General features: G+C 36.6%; 1 protein-coding gene across 1 annotated transcript in view; it reads right to left on the bottom strand.

Annotated features, from left to right (window-relative positions):
• PPP4R3A (protein phosphatase 4 regulatory subunit 3A) overlaps window positions 1-24,336 on the bottom strand; it is a 44,466-nt gene that overhangs the window by 13,287 nt on the left and 6,843 nt on the right. Inside the window, exons 2-5 of the mRNA XM_026112250.2 lie at window positions 22,155-22,210; window positions 11,526-11,624; window positions 8,998-9,615; window positions 69-146 (exon numbers count right to left, since the gene is read on the bottom strand). Coding sequence (XP_025968035.1) covers window positions 69-146; window positions 8,998-9,615; window positions 11,526-11,624; window positions 22,155-22,210 — 851 coding nt within the window. The remainder of the gene's footprint in view (window positions 1-68; window positions 147-8,997; window positions 9,616-11,525; window positions 11,625-22,154; window positions 22,211-24,336) is intronic.

The following is a 24,336-nucleotide window of genomic DNA, read 5'->3' as shown; positions in this document are numbered from 1 at the left end:
CGAAAAAAGGATGCAAGTATCACTTTGTAGTAACTGTCCCTTTCATGTATATTTTACAGATTTCTTACCAATTCCTGTCTTTTCTCCTCATCTGTGGCTTCATCTGTTAGTTGTGCAAACAAGTCTGTCAGAAATTTTTCATCTTCCTACAAAGGCAAAACAATACCATTTGTTTATTTGACAATACCAAAAGGCATCCAAGTATAACATAAAGTTCTTCTAAGCCATGCCTCCTGCAATTAAGAGAGACAACACTGTTGTGTACTGCATTTAATCATATGAGCATCAGCTGTCTAATTCTATTTTCAAGCAAATTAATACAAATCCTGTTTTGGAGCTTTTATTATGATCAGCTTGTTCCCCGCCCTGCTCAAGTTTCATTCTCAGCTATGATGTGTCTTGTATTATCTTTTGATTATCCTCTTTCTATGGCCATCCTCATCTTTTTGCCTATGCCTTCTTCTTTAACTCCCTTCCCCCTTATTACATGTCCTTCCCCCTAGATCACACTACAATACCTATGCTTCAAACACTTCTGTATTCTGAAAAACACGTTCTCCCAACTCAGCCCTATCCACGTGTATTCATCTTTGTAATGTTATGAAATCTTAGCAACAGAAGGAAAACACAAGCACTATGAACGGAGTAATGAGGTGAGATTCCATCTCCTCGCTGTTGTGAAAAGGGTGACTCTGGAAACCAAATTAAAATAACCGTTTCTACTAACTACAGTGTTCATTGAGTATTCTGGCTGGCAGCAATTAAAAACCATTTACTTATTTTTCATGCTGCTGTAGCTTAGCAAAACTACAAACAGCAGCCAAAACATTACAGATATGTATCTTCAGACTTGAACAAAAAACAATACTTAACCTCCCCTAATCTTTGCTACCCTAGCAGCTAGAAGACTAAAAAACAGAAGCAAACCCTCCCCCATCCTCTCTCAAATATTATGTAGTACTTGACAGCACTTGCTTTAAGAAAATACCTGTATGCCAAAGACAAACAGATTTTTCAAAAAGGTGCCAGAATGTTAAGCTGCAGTGTGTTTCTTGTGAAGTCAGTAACACTGCAAGCAACATCTCCCCATCCAAAAATCACAGTACTAAAAACCCAAGTTGCCTTGCTTATGTCTACGCAGCATAACGCGGAATCATGCAGGCACTACAGCTACATCCAAATAAACTTTCTTCTATTGCAGGTCATCTAGGTACATCACTGAGGCTCACCTTTCAGCCTTGCTGAGGAAAGGAATACCTCAGTCCAGATGGCACACCATGCTAACGCAGCTATAACACTTTCACCCCCCAAGCCAGGCTCTCTGGATGGCACTGCACAGCACAGATAAACCCAAATGAGGCTGGCATGAGTCAGTAACCCTACAAGGCATTTCACCACACTATATGGTAAATCCTGTATTTAGGGAATGCCACATGCTCCCTCTTGTTTTCATGCTGTGCTTTACTCCTAACCTGATCCAACAATTCAGTTAAAATGAACAAAGAAGTATTCCTGGACACAATTTCTGATGCTATTTGTGGGACAATTTCTTCAAAAACTAGAAGAGACAGCAGAGGCCTCATTTGAAGCTTATGAAAACTCACTCTGGAGGATCAAGCACTGGAAATCCAAAGTTTGACTTTCGGATTTCAACAGAGTCTATGTTCAAAACTATCAAGTATTACGGATTTTGATTTTAGGATACTTAAGCTGTGATGAAAGAGAGAACCTCTAAGCATAAAAACAGTTCTTTCAAAGAACATGCAAGTTACTCTCCATGATTAACACTACATTTAAGAATAGACTAAAATGTTTGGTGTTATATCCAGATGAAACCAGGAAAAAGTGAAATGAAAGCAATCTAATCTATCAAAACTAGGGACAAACTGCATGCTTATTCCCCACTGGGTAGTCTAACTTCCACTTCCCTTCTTATTGGGTGAAAGAGGGTTTTCACTTCCTTCTATAAGGCCTGAACATACGTTCAAGTCAATACCACAGAAATATCTCAGAATGATCCTGGGGAAAAATAGTGGAAGGTTCAGCACTGAAATAGGTTAGCGTCGTGACTAGTGTGCTTCTGCATAAAAAGGAACACAGTATTACCCAAAGTATCAAAAAAACCTGATTTTTTTTTTTTAAGTTAAAACATGGAAGGATAAGAGGAGAGGGAGAGAAGCAAAAAACCACCCCTAATATCCCCTTCTCCCCACCCTGCACGTGACAGTTGCTGCTGGTGATATGTGGGACGCATTTATGACCCACTGGAGCCCTCCAGGGACAAAGGTGGCTGAGGAAGCGACAGCTCGCAGGGGGACACTGCAGAGCACAGCAGGGCAGCACCCCGCCTGGCAGGGCCAGCTCAGCACTCTGGCCCGGCTCCCTCAGCCCCCACCCTGGTTCAGGATGCGGCCATCCGCAGCAGAGGCTAACCTGCTCCCCCTGTTACTGTGCTTGTCAAGGTTTGGGACTGCTGGAGGGGACTCATTACATTGGAAATTAATGCTAATTGATGAAGAATTCAATGCTGACACGTAAGGTTTCAGGACAAATTTGCAAAAGTTGTGTATGCAACTGTTTTTCAACCCTCCAAGTGTATAATATATTATGGTATTTTACAAAATTATTCTAAATATAATACTGAAAGATTTTCCACACCATTATCATCTCTTTCTTCAAATTCTGTTAAATATATTGTAATTTTAAATTAATAGTATTTTCTGAAATCTCCAGTCCTCAGTACAACTCTGATCAGTAAAAAAAATAAAAATAAAAATCAGTAGAGTTAAGATGGCACCATGCGATCCAAAATATCCCACACAAGAAATTCCTTTCATGGACAATACACAGTAAATGGCAGTAATTTCAAGCAAATAAAAACAACAGGGAAATGTAAGCTCCTTATTACTAACTTCATTGTTCTGTCTTAGCCCTGAAATATGTTTCAGCACAGCCTTGTTCCAGATGCTTAACAAAAGGCAGACAGGTTGTTACTGATATAAAAAGGTCTCTCCCATCTATAGAAAACCTGTGAATGCAATGAAAATTCTAAATACAAGAGTTTATGTATTTATCTGTATCTATATATACGAGGCTGTAAAATTACTGACAGGATATTATACTTAAAGATACATTCTTGAACTACACTACCAGAATCTATGGAAATGCACAGTACAAGAGAGCAGAGTTCATGTATTTTGGAAGTCACAAAGCACCAACTCTGAACACTAGAATTACACAAGCTTAAATATTCTCTGTTCTTTTGCAACTTGGAAAAATCTAAAAAATATTATATATATACACACACACACACACCCTAGAAGCTGTGAAGGTCATAAATGTTTTCCAAGAAAGAACAAAACTGCTAAAGATAGGTTACAGAATAATCTTAGAATTAAGCTATATGTTTTCTCCATGCTAGAAATTATTGAACGTGCAATACCCAAACTATGCATACGCCAAACATTAAGTATACTCATTTATGGTTCTGCAAGATCTAAGTAGATGCTCCTATGATTTGAACATCTTTCAAAGTTCATGAAGATGGAATTAAGCCAGGCTCTCCTCTCACACAATCATTTCTAAGTTTAAAAACAAGAAAACTCACAGACAAAGCAGGATCGCATAAAAATACAATCTTTACATTTGTGAATCAACTTTCAAAGCACTCCTCCTCCTCCCAAAAGGCACTTATAAGCACTCTTCAAAAGTAGGTCTCTCTCCATTGAATATTGTTAACTTTCAGCTATCGGACACTGCACATGTGTGACTGTACATAAATGAGGAAAAAAATCCCTAAAATTCAAGAAGCTCAATGAAAACTTAAGATGGAAAAAGAGAATAGTTTCCATTCTATTTTCCACCTGCATATTCATTTTAGGCTATCATTTATGGATATTTCAGCCCAGAAACTGAATGTTTCACAAAATGTTACTAGTTTCAAACATACATTCAAAAACTACAGTTTCAAACAAACATTCCTTCCCACAACCACAATAAAAGATCTCATAGTTTAAAAGGCTTTGATCTCCTTTATCTCAGACTGTCTTCCTACACACGCCTTTCATTCGCTATCAATGAGCTATTTCCACTTCAGACAACATACTGAAATAGCAGCAGCACATCAAAATCACTTTTTACAATGAAGAAATTAATTCTGAAATCATCAGCATGCAACACTTGTAAGCTTCTTTCATCAAGCACTTTCCCATAGAAAGTGTTCTTCTACATTTCACTGAAAGGTAAATTATGCTGTAAAATAAATCTCAAAGGAGTGTTATTCCTGAGCCAACTACTATGAAACAGCTGACCTGCTGGAGATGTCCTAATCCTCTTATATTTGTGCAAAACTGCTTACATGCACTAACACAACTCTTACTCAAAAACCTCTAAGGATAATTCCCATTTACCTTCAAGGGGCTCTGCTAAGAGTAAGTTACTATCTGTAAAACACAAATCCACATCTAAAATGAAGAACAGCATACTGTTATACCTATATCCAGTAAAATGTACGTATGTACCTAAAGGCCTACAAATTTGCAGTTATTAAAAAAGGTGAGTGAGACTATCCGTAGAACAAATTCCCTATTTAAAAAAAGCTGATTTACAAGTATAGTATTGCCATGTGATCACTGTTCCACTAAGCATTAATTACTTAAATACATACTCCCCTTTCCCTTTCCACTCTCCAGTTTCCTGAAAACACAAGATAAACTCTGAAGTAATCCTAACAATAATCTGTATTCTAGAAGTTATAAACACCACAGGATCTTGCTGGCAAAAAAAACACGCCAATGAGAGAGGGGGTAGAGAATCAAAGGAAACAGTGTTTGCTCACTCTATGGCGCAGTTTTGCAAGTTTTTGGTTTTTTAAAGAACTAGTTTGTAATACAAAGGGGAAGAACTGGTGGCCTCCAGTGTGAACATTACTATGTATTTTTTAAATTGCAAAAGAGCGTCATATAAAGTAAGAAACACTACTCACCTGTCCCACCCCCACTCTCAAAACTCGGTGAGCTCCGTGTCTCAGCAAGGCTCCTTGGTGGCTATCACATCACAAGACTAGAACGGGTTGGACCCCAAGCACTGAGAGCATATTAGGAAGGGCTGAAATTGGAAAAAAATGTCATATATCTCTTTTGTACCTTCTGTACAAGCCAATCATAAAACTTGTAACTGAGCAGGTTTCCACAGTAGTTAATTCTGAAGAACAGAAATGCTGCCATCATGGGTTTATTATGTGTCGTGACCAACAATACCTAGCACAGTGAGAGCTTGATCAACTTACTTAAAATGACAGACCTTAGACAATTACATTGCAAATAAACTCAACTCCATTTCACAGAAAAGCAACCAGTGTAAGCATTTTTCAAAAGACTGGGAGAAATCCAAGCTTAATAAACTAAGAGGGATGAATACAGTTCATAAATCTAAAGTGCCAAAGGTGACCCGCTTTCTATTCTTGCTTTTACCATAGAACAGGCAAAAGCTACTTACCTAAACAAAGCAAAATCAGGGAAGCGGGTATCCTCCACACCTACAGAATTCTGTCTTTTTTCAGGAGGTCCAACATCTCTCCTAATAACCTTTTTGAAAGTCAGAATTCCTAAGAATCAGCATAAACCTCAATTCCCTAGTCTCTGCCTCCATGAGGAGGTTTGTCCAATTTACAGAATTAACTAGTTATAATTGAAAAGTTGACTTTAAATGGAGTACTATCTGGACACAAAATGCCTCAAATAGAATACAGTGGTAATTTCAGGTAGAGTCAAAAAGCATGGGGTACAAGCTGCACAGCACAACTAGGCAGCCATTAACAGCCATTCTTGTACAGATTTCTAGTCACTTTTCTCTAACTACGGTATGGCTGAGTTAACCTGCGGAGAGACTATTGCAGGGTTTCACTTTCGTCTGACACAAGAAGGGTTCTTCCAGAGCTCATCTTTTTATCAGGCAGCGAACAGATTTTCTTCTCTTCCTCCTCAGAGCCAGAGTCGTACAAAACAACAGAACTGTAGGCACAATAGTTGCAGTACATCATAGGATACCAGCTGTTCACAGAGAAGAGTTTACTTTAACCTTTCTGAGATCTAAAACTTACTAAAAACCTAACTCTTCTGTTGTAGCCTAACTGGTCTGGGAGAGACAATCTGAAGTGAACCACAAAAGCACAATACAACAGCCTATATTACACAAGCGCTGCAGAAAAAAAGGACTCGAGACCCATCCATGGCACCCGATAAACTACCAGGAAGCATCCCAGAAACTCTCCAGTTAGTAACAGCTTAATCAAGAAACAGCTTTGTAAATACACAAGTAAGGTTAGTGAGCACCAGGACCTGGTAAGGTTAAAAACAATGAATGCCAGGGACTCCCCTGACCAGAGTGTAGTTACGGTCAATTTTAAATCATTTCATGAAGAAGTCCAGAAGAAAGTATTGTGATATGACCAACTACAAAAACAGATGTCAAACCACACTAAAGGAAGAACTACATTAAGAACTAGTCATAGGTGAAATCAAAAAAAGCCGTCTTTCAATTTTGATCTCAGAGTATTATTTATTCTGCATAAAGAAATGAGAAGAACATTATCATACATTTTATTTATGGATAATGGGAAGGGGGGGAGAAAGGAAAGGGGAAAATGTGACTTTAGAGGGCAGAGAATATAGACAAGTGCAATCTGAAATCCTGCTGTATAAATAAATGAATAAACTCCAGATAAGTAGTTTAAATATTCTCTTTGAGCTACACTATGAGAACTGGAAAAATAAACAAATTAATCAAGCTTTTTAAATCTCATAAATGCAACAAGCATATGATTTGCCAGATCCTCCTTTAATTCCCTCAAAGACAAGAACAGATCATTAATGTTTCTGTCAAATAATTTCCAACAGAATCTTGTTTAGGAACTCAGGGATTTCACCCTCCACACTACAGAGCTGCCCTGTGAAAGGCCTACGAATTACAGCATAGCACAGGATGTATGGTCTCGCTTGTACGGTACTGCTCTTCGGTCCTTAAAGCTGTACAAAGCACTTCAACAATTTGAAATATTTACCTCACTTCGAAAGTCAGGCAATGCTAAATCTTCTGGCTCCACTGCACAGGGACTACGCTTTATTCCCAAACAATCACAGACAATAGCAGCAGATGTGAAGGTAAGTTTCAGACACTTCAGATCACTGCAGCTCTGAGTCTCTAGGTTCATCTGTAAACTGCAACTAACAATTTTTGCAATCATACTAAGCAATGATTTTCTCAACTTGCCCTACATGTACCAATCTAACACAGTTTATAAGAGAGAAAAAACAAAAGGAAGCTAATCAGCCGCTAGCTCTCTATCACATTACCCCTCATGGTTTCCGGCAAATGCTCTGTTACTGATTTTGCACTATTAGGTCCTCTTTCTACCTGCTCAGTTTCCTTTCCAAAGCTACCCAAGTTCAAGATCCCTCTCAGTATCAGTCACTGACACCAGTATTACTGAGTAACTCTTCCCTCTGCCTCTCAAGACAACATCTACCATCCTCACAATTCTACTTGTAGCAACACTTGCAAAGAAGCCAAGACATTTTAGAGAGACTAGCCATCCCAGATACTCAAGTTGAGATACCTTATTTGAATGTTTTTCAGCACTCTCTCACAGTCAAGCTTGCAAGGTTTCCCAAACTGGTTACTTCATGATGAAGGCCTTCTGACTGTTTAGGATACATATGCTGTGACCTTGTTTATCAAGGACATGCACATAGGCAAGAAGGGTTTGATTCAGTTGACCATATATTGGGATCTAATACCATTCAAGAGCCCGTAGGTGTTCCACCTGGCCTCCAGTGGCTGCTTCAGTAAGTGATGGTCTTTCCACAAGTCATGTGTCTCAGCTGCCAGGCCAAGTGGATGTCTTGTGGACCCTAATGCTTATAATATGCTCCAAGTGTGGGCAACAGATTCAAGGCCTGAGTGACAGGGCTCACCTATATCAGTACTCTGATCAACTGAGTGTGGAGGATGAAAAGTCAGGTGGCCTAGTTGTAACACTGATTTCCCATATGAGCTTGTGCAAGGAATTTACATTCTTCTTTGCCATATTTTCCATACAATTAAAAATGGTGCACTCTCAGGTTCAATTCAAGATTAAAATGATGAACTTTATCAGCAGCATCTAGCATTTCATCCATTTCTCCAGACCAGACAGACCCTAGGAGGGCAGTGGCTATTCACTTCTTAACTTAGAAGAGTTAAGACAATGGTAATCGATTTCTACAAACTAAAATACATGTGTTTTTCCAGTCTGCAGAGTCTGTCGAAAGCTTTAGGAAGCTCCCATTACAGACATGTGCCACTTATTTCTACACAGTTCAGGAAATTATGGGGTTGGTGTAGAATACTTAAGACATGCAGATAAGAAATCTAAAGCATCAGTTGCATATAATCTCCTTACATTTTTAATAAGACATACATCAGGAAAAACTGACAACTCCAAGCAGTATTATTTAGGGGCTTATTAGATAAGAGAACTAAGAAAATGTGCAAGCGCCTAAGGCAATGTTATGTTCTGAACCTGTACTTTCCAAATTTTCCTAATTTATATCAAACTTAGAAACACGTACATACTAGTATAAGATGATATATATAAAATTCAGGTGAAAAGATTTGACTTTGTTTTGTCATGCTAAATTCATCCTTAATTGTAGCACCTAAAAAGTCCCAGAAGAGAAGAAAAATCCTAACAGAAACAACCCTTCAAAATGCAAGGAGTACCACTCATTTTAACCAACCTTGCTCTGCTGAGGATTCTTTAAATCATCAGCTATAGAGAATCTAGTCTAAAATCTGGAATTTATTTAACAGTACTCAAATTTTTTATATACTACTTCTATGAAGCTGGAAGTCATTTTGAAGTGAAGGCTCCAAGGAAGCACCTCAATCTTTCCAAGAAATATTATCCAATATTCTTTACCCAAACTCAAATTAAAAGACTGAAATTCTCAAACTTACCTGTAACATACCAACTATTTCCACTTTATTAAAAAAAATGAAAGAATGAAGTGTTGATAGCATATTTTCCTCAAATACTGAGGGAGTGGGTAGGACCATATCCTGAATATACTGTACTCTGTATGTCTGATGTATTTTTTGCTTCAGCTCTGGGTCAGATATAGGAATCACTTCTTTAAATTTTGCTGTTTTAGTCAGAAATTCCCTGTGTTTCCGTGACTGTGATAAAGATGGATCATATTCTAGGCATCCAATTACGTCCATTATACATTCCTCAGAAAACATGACTTCAAAAAGTGCAGTTCTGTTCAAAAGGAAGATTCCCTTGATAATTTCATATAAGTGGTGTAGTCCTTCAGTGTTCTCCAAGTCCTCACACACATGAAAAATTTCTAAGAGCTTCTTAATATAGCCCTCATTTTCCAGTGCTAGTGCGAGTTTTTCACGACGTAATGGTGAAGGCAGTGAAGATGCCACAAGTTCTGCAATTTCTTCTAGTCGACTTAATTCACAAGATGGCAATTCTAGACCTGGTGATGACATATCATCAAAACGTTCTTCCTCAGATTCATCCACAAGGTCCTGAGTAATATCGACAGAAGGGTCTTTCCCTTGAACCTATAATAGAAGATGTTTTCAAAAAAGCAGAGTTTTAATGTTTACTGATCTTTTAATATTTTTATTAAAACACCATTTCAACTGTCATATGTTTTTTGCTTTGTAAGGCCAAAACAGAAGTGCAAATATAAGTTTGACATTGAGATTTGCTGGTTTAGAAGATAAGAGATACTCAAACCATTTCTTCAGAAAGAAGATTTTTAAAATAAAAAAATTATTTCTATATTAGATATTTAATTATATTTATTCTATATAAAAAGGAAAACTTGCAATAAAGAATAAAAAAAGAATGAAGTAAAAGATAAATTTTTGGAATACTTCACATAAAAAGGGAAATTCATGATTACTAGCAGTGACACAAGGCTTTAGTAAAGTACTGAGCTAAACTATTTTTCTCTAGCCCTTATTATTTGTACATACATTTCCAAATGCAAACCAGTATTACATTATTGCAGTGATAGCTTTTAGCATTTACATACAAGCTGTTTAACAGCTCTTGATGCTCCCCAAACCTTCTGTGCAAGCTTAAACAGAATAAAGAGGCTAGTCTTGTTGATTTTATTGTTTTTCAGCTCTGGAGAGCGACAAGTCTAAATGCATTATGGTGCACTTTCTAAATACTCAATGGAGGCACAGAATCCACAGCAAAGTCTACAAAGCTCTTAAGAACAGACACTCCCAAATCAAACATTAACAAAGAGTAGAGGAAACCTGAAACCGTCAGAAAAACAAGGCACAGGATCTGTAGAGATCTCTCTAGAGATACAACCAGGAAACTGCAGGAAGTACAAATTAGTGAAAAAAATGAACAAGGACGTTTGGGCACCAGTGTTTCAGCCTTAATTACATCTTAATTGTGGTATTTGTTTGGACCCTGATGCACCAAATCCAGAAAGGCACTGCTGTGTAGAAGGGTAGAAGGCACAGTTCTTTTTAATCTTGAAAATTAACAACAACAACAATCTGGGAGAAATAACTCTTCACGGACAACACAAATTCTATATGCAGATAGATTAAAATCTAGAATGCTTTTAAATCCATTTATGGCTTCCTATCAGCAACCACATCTACTATCAAGTGGTATCAGAGATTTTCTTTTAAAAGAAAGCTTTAATGTCTGAGGATGCTTAAGATCTTTAAGTACACTAGACAAAAATACAATAGCATGGTCTCAAAACAGGATGTAAAAACACCAGATTCCTGAAAAAAATACTATCTCCTTAAGCCAAGCCTGAGGAATGAACCACGTTTCTTTTTCTTCACTTCTGAAATCAGTGAGAACAAAATACAGAAGACAGTGGAGAGAAGCACATCTTTATTAAGAGCAGTAAGAGAGAGTGTTCAGGGAATTATTAGACAAATTTAGAGAGAAATCCCACATAATTTAGCAAAGAAAGTAAGAAAAGTTATAATGCTTGTAATGAAAAAAATAATTAACAGTTTGAACTAAAATCAATGGTATGATATACTGATTAAATTCTTCTGGGTGTCAGTTAACACCTTATAGATACCAGTTAAGAAAGAGCTCCTATACATTCTTCTCTCTACAATGAAACTTTGGAAAGAAACTCTACCCTTCTGGTCAATCAAGAAAAAGTTATTTATGAATACTGATTAATTACAAAACATTTTGAGCACTCGTTTTAGAGCAAAATTTCCTTGGGAGAAAATGGATCTAAAAAGTTACGTTAAGTAAAAAAGACCTGAGAATGCTCTGTGAAAATCACAGCAGAACTTCATACTAGATTTCTAGGGGAAAGAAAAGTTTTCAAATCCAAAATTGCAAAATTTGGGGGGGGGGGGGTGTTTTTGTTTCTCCTTTGTCTCAAATTCACTACTTAAGACAGTCTAAAACTCATGAACACAAAGACTAAGATTATTGGGTGTCTCGATATTCCATGCAAACTTACCTGACATATTTTTTCCCATATTTCATCACATCCTGCTTTTTCTTGAAAGCTAAGTGCCAAATCATAATTTTCAGCTTCAGACCACACAATCAAGGTATCCTTTAAAGAAAAGAAAAGTATTTTCAGGCAATGTATTTTAGATTTTACAAACTTGAATAGTGTTTAAAGACTAGTACATGGGTTATTTTAAAACGAAGACAGCTCTGACACCTAATTATGACAGGACAGTGCTACAATTCAAATTTAATCATCATACTTTGAAAGATTTTATAAGCTCTGACAGCCTTAAGAGTAGAAAAAAACCACTACACTTCAACATAAACCAGAATAAACAAGTTAAAGAAAGTGTTTTCACTCTCAATTTGTATGACCATAAATTTGTAAATGTCAAAAGCTGTGTTTACAACATGTACTTTTGCCTCACTGCATCCTCTGATAAAACACAGTAACAAAGGAAACAGGCTGTTGGGTTTTTTTAAATCTATTTCAAATGGAGCACATATAACTACAAATCTTTTGCAGGATAAAAGTTACAATCACTTTCTTAATTTTTTGGTAGGCCTCAAAACACTGTGCTTACGCACAGAACAGCTGCTTGGAAAGATGCATGAGGAGGCCTACAAACTTTAAATGAGAACAGATCCTTCAATATGCACACTGTTAACTGCCCTAGAATATGCATACCTTTGAACCATGCACATCACTTTTACTCATTCCAAACTGCAATTCTGAAAGGATATAGTTTTCACTCTAGATTTAGAGAAGTTAGTTAAAATAGTGCTTAGTTATGTTTACTACCCAGAAACTTAAGCTCTCATCTACTTATTAGAATGAGAGCCCTCATATTCCATCCAAAAATGACACATAGGAGTGGAAGCTGATACTGCAAAGACCAGGACAGCACATTGGTAAGGTATTGGATGCAGCTACAAACAGGTTACATAATTACTGATAGAATGAAAACAAGGAATCACAAAACAACCTAGAGAGGAAAATATAACCTGCATTATCTAAATAGTGAATCAAGTTTTATTTTAAAAGTCTTTTCTCCTCCTGTAAGAGCTAGCGGACATATGAACCACACTAAACATACATAGCCAAATGAAAAAGTATTATTTCAGTTAAATGCTAAAACATGCATTTAATCACTAGTACAAAAAAAAGACATGAAAACTTTTCTATTTCACTGAGAACCATAAAATAGAATATCTGTGCTTCACTAAATATAGATTTTGCTTATAGTGATTATTCCTAGAGGAGTTCATTTAAAATAATGGCAAAAGCACTGTAACTTGCTGGACCTTTATCAAACTTAAAACAGTTAATATTAATTAGGCTGAATTTACTTCAAATACTAAAACGAGCACTAAATAAAGAGAAATCTAATATTTAGATTTCAATATGCACTTACCAGAAAACACCTTAAACTAAACTATAATGTAAAAAGCATGAGCCACCTAGCTCCATTAGGAGTCAGTCAAGCAATACAATATAATCAATTTGCCATTACCAGAGCAGCTATACTGCTTCGGATGCACTCATGGGTTTACCTTGCAAATGGCAAATAGTTTACCTTTTCCTTTTCCAAAGAGTTGAGGAAGAGGTGGTACACAGAAGAAAGGGATTTAGGAAGACCACCTCCAAAATACAAAAGGAAGAAAAAAGTCACAATTAATAGTTTATCCTCTACAAAACAGATCATAGTGCAAATACTCTGGTAATAACAGATTGACAGCACCTAGTACTGCTGACACCTACACTGGAAGAAAAACAGCAGTTTACAGTAATTCTGAATGGGAGGGCCCAAAGGAAAAAAGAACCAGAAGTTAAAGACTACTAAAGGAATGAGAGTAACACTGAAGTTGCATCAGTCACTAAATGTGTCTTCAGCTTCCATTTTTTGGTAACCCTTATATAACCAAAATATATTTTACTGTAATATGCATTATATTTATCAGGCTCAAAATCTAGTATAATTTATAACAAATCTGTCATTAGTATTTATACTGCAATTAACTTTAAGTAATAAAAGTAATAGTAATAAGTAAAAGCAAAAAAGTTAGTAAGTAATTTTTAAAGCCATTCTGATCAGCTTCCCACTGAGCCATCTCATTATTTTTAAAAAACTAAATAAATAAATTTAAAGGAGGCAAGATCTCCAGCAGTACTTGCAACATTCCTATATATTAAATTCCTAGCTACAGTGAAAGTTAGTAGGTTTCTGAGCAAGCCATTTCCAAAAGGAGATCAAAACATTTTCTTCTGTATCAAGAACACGACTAACAAGTAGGGAAATGACTAAAGGAAGGCAAATGATGACAGCGTTATTTACATTAACTGCTGTAAGTTAAATAAACAACGCCCTGAAGTCTATCTCTGAATAAAATTTAGCATTTGACCAACACAGGTCGGTCTTTCTTCCTCTGGGGAAGAGGGCGACGTAGGGAGGAAGAGAGGCACAGGAGAGATGACAGGGAAGACTCAAAGGTAAAGTTGCTTTTGCAAATTATAGTCACAGATACATAACGTATATTTGGCCATAGTACGGCAACTGTTCTTGTGAATGAGATAATCCACTGTCATACATGCAAGTTCAGAGATTATTTTTTCATCTTTACAAATACTGATTTTTTTTAATTGCTCCTACTTTGGAAAGCAAAACAAAAAGCTGCTGAAAGACTTCTAAAAAATTTGAATGACAGAACAATAATTTTCAAGTTCACTTCATTACTATTAGAAAAGTATTTTCCAACTGCCAACACGAACAATTTGAAGGTATGAGAGTTATCTGTCTGTCTTATCATTATTACAGATGGATTTCATATTATACATTCATGTCAGCACCTCAACAGAAATCTAGCCATTGCTGCTTTCTGGACCTTTAGTAAGAGAATATTTGTTTGCATATCCCTTCCAGCCTCAAAGGGCATTTAAAAAGAGAGAGTGAAACAAGGGGAGGAAAACACTTCACTCTGTTGCATAATACACTCTTCAGTTAAAGTTTAAATTAGCTGTTAAATGCAGACAGTTACTAGTGCAATTTCATCTTCCTAATCATACAAAGGTTTTTATAATCATCAAAAAGGAGTACAAAACTTGCATGTGCCTTTTAGGGCAATGTGACTGAAAGAAATTCTGGATGCCTTAGAGATAAAACACAAGAATAAAAGTCCGGCTTCTGCTTGTTTTATTTAAAGGAATCTTTCTGTGTTTGATCTGCATCACTGAATGGTTTAAGCTGAATCCAGGAACTACTCTGGATCTCTCAGCCATGGAATAGGACTATCTATCGCTTCCAAATGCCAAACCTACAGGGTAACTGCAAAAATGCAATTTAAGTTTCTAATATTGCCTCCTCCATTCCCAGAGGAAATAAGAGTGTGCATACATGTGCTTATTAATGTTAGCTATAGGTTAGAGAGGTATGGAGATGAGTCTTGCACACTGGCCTTCTAGTCTTCATTCCTCCATCTCTCATAGAGGCAGCTCTGGCTCAATTCAGTTAAAAAAATTATCCATTTTTCTGCACTACAGACAAAATATTAGTCTCCAAACAAGGAACTGAACAGATGGACTAAAATGAAGATCTAAATTTTGTTCTCACCTAGCTTGTCCTCAAACATGATTAAAATCATGTGGCCTTTTCACCCATCTTATACTAAAGGGAGATTTTTCCAAAATGAACCTGTAATACTGCTTTGTTTGACTGCTTTTGATGTGTGAAACTGCCATAATACGTGTTAGTTCATACAATGTAGCTCTAAATTAAATCAAAAACAGGGACAAATGTTTCATCAATGAAGGATTTTATATATATATTTTATATATATATATATATATATATATATATATATATATATATATATATATATATATATATATAAAATAAAGTAAGTATTTTTTATTTTATATTCTCTACAGGAATCCTTGCACTCTAGGTCCTCATATTTTTCAAGATGTGTTAGAGTTCTTGGCAAGATCTTTTTTAAACATGAAGATGATAATCGAAAAACTACTACTATACAGCTCACTTTCATACTTTGAGTAGGAAAATCATTTGCTGCTTTGCAAAAATATTTTGACAATACTGCCAATTCAATGTGTTAACATTACCTTATCCTACAGAAATTTTGCTGTTTCCCTGAGGTAGTTGATATAAATGTCTTCTTTCATTATGACTGCTCTGAAATAATTGGGAGTTCTTAATTTTAGCAAGAATTTTGAGCATGACCTCTTCCTAGAGGACTTATGTATTCAGAGTTGCCATAAATAGGTATTTATCACATCAACCAGTGGAGCTTAATTTTCTGCACCCTTATTTTATCTTTGTAAACACACAGACTGAGTTGAAACTTTTTCAGAGTACAATCAACCTTTTCTTTGCTGCTTGTTTGATTGTTTGCTGTCTCGTGTCCACATGGAGCAAATCCTGGTTATTTAGAGGAGCAGACTGCTGGTTTTCAAGGAACGGCTACTGCGTGTCATAGCTTTGTCCGAGATTTCATTCCTAAGAAGCTAATTGTAAAAACTACTACTGCAACAGATTGAGCCAGCAAGCAGTGGCAATTGTAGTTAGGTGGACAGGGCTTAGTCTATCAAATGGTATCTACCAAACAGTTTCTCCTCACTTTTTGAAACAATTTCCCAAAAGGCTTATTTTCCTTAACAGAAGGGCTGCTGGATGTATACTATCAGTCTCAAGTATCAGTCTCTCCCCATAAAGCCCACCAGAAGTCACACATTTTATTGGATATTAAACCAGTTTTATTTAACTTCTTAGCAAGCTGAGCAGCAGGCGTGTTGTACATCTCTATTATCTCAAAAGTAAGCCCTTAGATTTCATAAAGAGAAATTTAAGACAAGCAGTACCTCAGGATTTGATTCTGCAGTAGAACTGATTTAAGATTTCTTTCCTAATGTGGTAAAATTAGGAAAACTGATACTGTTTGACAGTCTCTTCTTTTTGGTGCTACCATCCGGACAGAATACTACTCTTCACTGTGGGTATTTATTGTCAGCCCAGAAAAAAATTCCAAAACAAAACTGACATGTTATTCATAATCATCTATTACCCAAAGGATTCTCTAGCATAGTACTTTGATAGCTTGTGAACATACTGCAGGACAACTTGCAAAATTCCAAAATATTCTTTCGGCATTCCTATAAGATTTAAGCTACTCTCAAGAAGTCAAAGTTTTCATCCCTTAAAATAGATGGGTCTTTAACAAAATCCTGCTTTCAAGAAGTTGTTTCCGTCTTCAAAGTGCATTATCCCTTCCTACTAGCCCTCAAGTGATTTAGACCATGACACTTTCCCCTCCTGCCGCTGGAAGTCTAACTGAGTAAGGCTGTCTCTTCCTGTCTTGGACTATCCCAACTGCCAGCCTTCCTCACCTCCTATGCCTTTACATTGCTTACACTTACAGACACTTCCCTGGACAGGTCAAACTACTTTTCAGAATCTTGCTGGCATATTATTTACAATGGAAAGTAATACCCCTAGGTTTCTACTGACAAAATGTTCTTCGATAGCACTGGTACTTTATTATGTGAAGCATACAAAGTTATTGCAGTGTGTTTCAGCAGAATCTTCAGGTTAAAAACAGCTGCCCTCATAGTATAATATAAAGTTCCAATTCTGATTTTGGTTCTCTGCAGCTGTTCACCTAGAACCTGTATATTTAGATGTGCTAATAAGTTACCCTCAAAACTGAGTAACGTCAAAGACATACTCAGTCTTTTAGCAGAATGTATTCTATTAGCTTCCTTGGAAGCTCAGTGATCATACTTGACTTCTAAGTGCTGCATTTCAGTGGATCCCACACAAGAAAAAATCAGTTTATTAATTCTAAAATAGAACCTCAACTCACTGGCTTAATGACTGTATCCAGAAACAGCAGAAAAGATTGATTTCACAGGAAAATTCAGGTCAAGGAAAAAAAAAAAAAAAGGAATCTTTTGGCCATCCATTAAACAAAGGAAAAAAAAAACACACACACAAAACTGGCAGTAGTCACTCCCCTTGTTCCCCCCATATATCCCCTTTTCCTTACTATCTTAGCTACAATACGCACAAATTTTATTATAATAGCTTCAGTGTTGGCACACTTTTCCTGATAGTAAATGCAGGAAGTTTATCTTCTCTGAATGTTCTGACAGTATCTGTTTGGACCTTTTTATATTTTCGTTATGTTATTAACCAGTCTGCTTTTCACCATTCAAGGATAGATACCTTTGAGCTACTTAGCTAGTAGATGGCACTGTGGATGAATTTAAGCATTGTGCTCTTGTGAGGAACTGAAGTAAAAAGAAAGGGGGGGGGACTGCTAAAGTAGAGGACATGAGACACTGAAGTTTTCAGTGCAGAGGCAAGACTTTGTAGCTGAAAGCTGTAAACAACTCAAGTCTTCCTTGTTTCAGGCACAAAAGATGTAATGCATACTTCACCATTGGGTTACAGGATGTATCTAAAATAAAGTTGAGGATGTAAGTGTTTACTGTTCTACTGCTGCAGCATTGTCAAAACACCATTTTAAAAGTATATTCCAGAGTCCACACCCAGATCAGCTTTCTCCCTAAATAAACTCTATATACACAGTGTTATTTTATCCTTTAAGGTTATGTAAGAGGTGTGTTGTCCTAAAATACTACTATAGTTGTTGACTTCTGGAATAATGATTATTTATTCTTAATAACAGCACCTCTATCACAAGGATTTTGCAATTGTCTTCAAAAATAATCAGAGCATAGATTGAAATGTGTAAATTGAGTTCTTCAGTGTCATATGCATCAGGACATTACAATTCATCTATCTTCTACGTTTACTAGTCTATTAAGAAAACAATCAACAATGGAAGAAGAAAACTGTCTTTTATACATGCAGTCCAGCACCACATAATTAAATTTACTAAATAGAATTAAGTTTTAAACTGTACACTACTTACCCACAATTAAATACAGCATATTCCATACCTAAATTATTGTACCATCATTGTAACATTTTAAAATACAAATACCAGTAAAACATACAGCCCTAAACAGGAATACAAGACAGAGGGCCAAGCCATCATACTGACTCACATTATGCTTTATTAGAAGTCTTCTGCATACAAATATTACCTTAACATAGGAAATTAGTCCCTTTTGAGCCACAGGAGCTTAGGGGAGTTTAGTTTCTCGAATTGTTTCCTTACTAGCACATCTCCTCATATGGATTCCTTTTTTCTAGTTAAAGCACTAAGTAAAGATGAGTTCGCTAGGAAGTACACTGTTTAGAGCATCCAAAAACTTCCACAAGTAGTAATTCTGTGTTGCAACATCAGGTTTATAGGCATATCTATCTCTTTAAATACACAGCAGAGAATAACTTCTTCATTGTGACAGAAAGATTATACTACTTTCTTCGTCCAACTAGTGAAAAGACAGTTAAAAATGCCTATATGCCTCTTGCCCTGAAGAATTATACCAAGCATCTAAATGGGAGGTAAGTCTGGGACAACTGGGGAATAGATCGTCATAGCTGAAGTTGCTCAGGACCACTTCAATGTATGAAAAACATGTCCCCAAGCAGGTATTACAAGCTCTGCTAATTATTCTTCCTCTCCAAGGAGAAAAGTGGACAGTTATATCTGCCACCCATGAGATCAACATCTATTCACACAGACATCCAATTAATCCAAAATAAACAGCCAGCTTTGCTTTCAATCCTAAAACAAACGAACACAAAGAACACTCCACACTCGGAAGTAGAAAATTTGACTTAAAATTCAGATTCACAGGGTTTTTTTTTTTTTTTTTTTTTTTTTTGTAGTCTCCACAGATGTTTCAGAGACCAGAGAAAGCAAGACAAACCTGCACTCAGGTCTGCATACTATCATACTGACAAATAATGATCTGAGCTGCGACAGTCATCACTAAAACATAACTATATCCTAAGATGGCATAATTTGTAGTATCAGCAATTAATGAGACAATCTCTTTGACACTGGCACTATTATTGCTGAATAGGCAGAACAGGGCATGGGGGGTTTTTTGTTTGTTTTTTTGAAAGAACCTATTCCAGCCAACAATTGCCATTAGTTCACCAGTGGAATAAGCTGTTTTTATCACAAAGCTATTTATAGGCTTGTTGAACCCAAAGTAGCCAGCATAGCAAGTTCCCTAAGAGCTCATCTGTTATACATCTCTCCTTCCTTCCTATCCCAGATCATATCAGCTGGTCCAATAAAAGATCGTTTCTCCTTACAAACCTCACATCAACTGAGATTAATGTCAGAACTCATCCCTCGTTCCATTAGACATCCAAGGTGCTCTTAAGCCACATGCAAAGTATGTCATAGTAAAAACAGCTCCAGTGCACCAGTAGGTACCCCTTTAAAACTGAATGGATGTTTCCTCCCCTCCTCCCTCCCAAATTTTGAGATAAAAGGCTGACAAGAACCATCATACTGCAAAGTACTCTTAAGTTGTAAGCCTTAAGACTCTAGATGATTTTTATTGAAATTTTAAGACAGCAACTGACAACTGCAGACTAACTCAGAAACAAGTCTTTGTTGACCTCTGGCTAAAGTGTCACCTTAGCTACTAATGAAATACGTGGCATCCTGCAGCCAAAAGAGAAAAATCACACCCACTCTTCCATCCCACAGTTCCACAAGTGGATCTTGTAGGAGCTGGCTTTAGACTTCTGCTGAGGTAGAGATTTACTGGTTTTTGAGGAGGGTTTGGAGAGCCAAGCTGGCTTTCTTTTCGTGAGTTAAGGCAGTTCAGAGCTCTGATAAGCAGAGCTGGCGCAAGATAAGGAGGGGGAAATAAGGAACTCCCCCTTTCAGCAGCTAAGCTCCAACCTTAATTCATATGGAATTAAATTTAACCTAAGAATTTGCCTTTTATTGAGGGAAAGGATAAGTAGACCTCACCTGAAAGGTAAGTGTTGTAAAATAGGATTAAAACCTTTCAGCACACTGGAAAGATTCTGAATTCTTAAGGGCAAACAGCAGAGCTCTACATACAGCCTATATTAGAGGCTGCTTTGCTTTAGAGAATACGAACTATCCACCTGCAAATATAAATTTCTGTCCACACCGCATTTGAAAGCTCTGACAGCAGTATTTTTCCTTCTCCAGCACAGAAAGCATATATAGTGCTGTTCTAATAGGAGAGATTCATGGTTAATATTTTGTGTTTCTAACCATGTTTTCACAATCATCAGTATCAGATTTGTGCTCTGCTGGATTACAATACATGCCAGACCCAGATCAGCAATGAGCACACAACCGAATTGCTGTGGCACTGATAAGCATGTATGATGGTTTGCACTGACTTGATGATTTTATGCTTATTTTGAGGCTGCTTGATACTTGATCCAGCATAAAGCCTATCAATACAAAGCTAGCCCCTCAATACTTTTTGAACACATTTGAACCAGCAAAGTAAGTTTACACTAGATCAGCACTTTATGCCATACGTCTGAAATATCTGATGTCATTTTAGTAGTCCTAAAGCTAGACTTGCTATATTACGCAACCATGACCTCAAGCTAGCAAGGATTACAACTACCAAATAGTTTACTTAGGTTATGTTAAGTAAAAAAAAAAAAATGCTAAACATTAACAATTCTCCTTTCTTACTTCCTGCAATGGATTCTCCACTGCAGCACTACCCTCACTAGTTGTTCAGTACAACTGTTTATATAGCACATGATGAATTATATCAAGGAGCACATACAGGTTAAATTCAAATATTGCCAAGAAAGGATATTTTTAACCCAGATTCATTCTCGCCATTCAGTTCAACATGCAGCCCTATGAACAGCTGCATTCACAGAACCACTGGAACTGCCTGTGAGCAGCACTACAGTACGCCTATGTTTGTAATAAAACACTCTTCAGTCTTCAGCTTAAATAGTTTAAACACACTGAGTGTATCTGACAGGATTTTAGCAAGTCAGAGTTGACCAGACAGGCATCAAAATACAATCTGGTTCAGCATTTCTCAGCCTCTAGGGCATTTCTCACTGTCCATGAGATAACACAGCAAGGGTTCACTCCTCCCTTCCCAGAGTAGCGTTTTCTGAGGGCTCACAAGGCAAGACTTAGCTGAAGTGAGGTGTGGACTTAGAGTTGAGAAGCTGTTGTTACGTGTATAGAAAGCTTTGAAGCAGTACTAACCCACATCCACCTTCCAAGTAAGAGCCAAAGATAACGACATAAAAAGCTTTAAAGCCACCTCGCCTTCTCTTTTAAAGAAAATACACTGGAAGTTGTAGTAGTGGAAATCTAAAGAAGAAAAATCAGATTCTATTAAGTTTCAAATGCTGTAATCTGCAGGAACCTCAGATAACTTGTGATTTTCACAACTATGCTTTGCCTGTCTCTCCCACAGCATTTTTTGGTTTGTGTAAGATAGAAGTGCCAGTAGGATAGATCATTTTGCAAAGCAAGCAGTGAAATCACACAGGTACCATGAAATTGGACAAACAAAAACAAAACACCCCCACCACACCACCACCTATTTTGCCTCCTGGTACAAGAACCTAAAATATAATTTGCAATAGAGGCAGAAAAATTGACAATATTCCTGAAGTAAAGAACCTGCCTTTAAAAATGAGAAAAAACACAGGATATTTACCTGTTGTTTCTGGTACGCAGTGTTCGGGTTAATTTTGGACTCCAAAAGAAGGGATCCTGGAAGAAAAAAGTTCCACTTATTTACATTTGTACTGCAGTTTCAAATCTCAACATGAATTTTCTGGTAATTCATTCCTTGAGTAGGTATTAACACACCCTTCCTCCCAAAAACAAACAGAATTTAAGCCATATTCCACAGAACTTTATATTTTATTTTTCCTCAAATTTATTGCTCAAATAGGAAAGAACATTCTAGAATATTCTGGAGACTGGATTTTTAACCTTTGTCTTATTCTTAGTAGATAACTTTTCAATAGAAGAATGTTTAGAATTGACCAAATCAGCAAAAGTCAGCACTAATTCCAGAAATACATTCTGTAGGTCACCTACTGCTGTTTTGCACAAAATTTGCTAATCATGTGGTACTGGTTCTTAAAACTTATCTAAACCACTTATTTTAGCTCGCTAAAAAGCATATCAAGAAACTAATACTTATTGTAGCAATCACTGCGACTGCTGGTACCTTTAACTTTAGTAACTTTAGACACGAGACAAACTCAGGAACTGTGGTTTCATAGCAGCTTATACAGATTTAAGACAGAGCTGCCTCAGTTTCATTCCTGTATCTTCGTTTTCTGCCCCTTCCTTTTGCATAAGCATTTGTCCTAACGTATGTCACACTAAGATGGTGTGGAGTTGATCTAGCCAAAAACAACCCTTAAAACCGTTTTTCTTTCTGGCCAGATCACTCCCCTCATCCAAACTTATTGCTCAGCTGCACAAATATCAGTATATGTGAGGGACTCTGACAGCCATGACTTCAACTTATGCATCTGCAGAGCTTCACTCAACATTTATGAGAAAGAACGGATAAATTAACTTATACAGTTGAAAAGATACGATTGCAAGCATCCCTTAAGGAGGTGCTTTTCCATTCATTTACCTGCTTAAACTTATTCTTTAAAAAAGTCCAAGCTCTTAGTTTTAGTTTTACAACTATAATTTTAAGGCGGTCTTGTACTTATGTTATCAGAACATTTGACAAATTTACTTAAACAGTATTAAATTCTGACAAAATATGCATTAAAGAAAAATAAAAACGCTTTAAACACCTCAAATAGAGGAGCCTGAGAATTCAAAGGCTTAACAAAAAAAATTACTTAGATTTAAAAATCATATTTGGAACTGACAATTGTAATTCCAGATCTCACAGTAAAATCACACTGCTGAACTGATTATGAATAATAAATTTCCAATTCCTTAAGAGTATATAAATTATAAAATCCACAGCTAAAACATCCCAAACTAAAGTTTGTTTACTGAATGTCATCATACTCAATCTCATGCCTTCCACGTCCAAAAATACATTCCCTTCCTGAAAATTTTCTGCTGATTAACAGGAGATGTTAGGTTGGGTGAGGTGAGGAAGGAGATGGATTGAAGAATCAGACCACAGCACTTCACTTGTTGAAATAGTTCATCACTGAAGAATCACATAAATATAAATACATTTCTCCCTCCACAGGGTAAGAAAGGCTATTACTTCATGAATTTAGAATTTTTAACAACGATTCAGATATTTAATAGCTTACAATGCACATACAATTGTAAAAATCAGGTTAATTCATGCTTTTTTAAACAGTAACTTACCTGCGATGGCTGCTTCTTCCTAATTCCCAAGACTGTTGTTCTACAAGAGGCAGCCTTCAGTAACGAAGCTGAAAAGCTACCACCCTGTCTCACTGCTGCTCTTGCAAACAGAGCTGTTCACAAACTCAGATATAATCCAATAATAAAATGGAGTTATATAGTCCTCAAGAAAAAGAAACAAAAAACCCAAAACATACACATACTCCTAGTTTTTTCAGAGATTTTCAATTTTTTAATCCACATCACTTAAGCAAGTAAGCTATTTGCTTCCAGAGCTGAACTATGTGATAGCGTAACTAAAATAAAATAACTAACTACACAGCAGGACCGCAGAAGGACAGGAAATGAGAACTTCTAAGCTAAGCTTTGTTGACTAGGCCAATACACCATGGTTTTTAGGCCGTAGTTTCCAAGTTTGGAATTTGGGGTTTGCCAAGTGAACTTCTAGAAACAGCATTCCCTTTTCTAACTATCAGTTAGAGGCAATAAGCAGTTTACTGTGATCTTACTTTCACTTTCAAAACACCAGCTTC

Source organism: Dromaius novaehollandiae, chromosome 5, assembly GCF_036370855.1.
Source record: "Dromaius novaehollandiae isolate bDroNov1 chromosome 5, bDroNov1.hap1, whole genome shotgun sequence".
In the NCBI taxonomy this organism is placed as follows: domain Eukaryota; kingdom Metazoa; phylum Chordata; class Aves; order Casuariiformes; family Dromaiidae; genus Dromaius; species Dromaius novaehollandiae.
The sequence above is the reverse complement of the archived record's forward strand: the minus strand, read 5'-3'. Positions and strand labels throughout refer to the sequence as shown.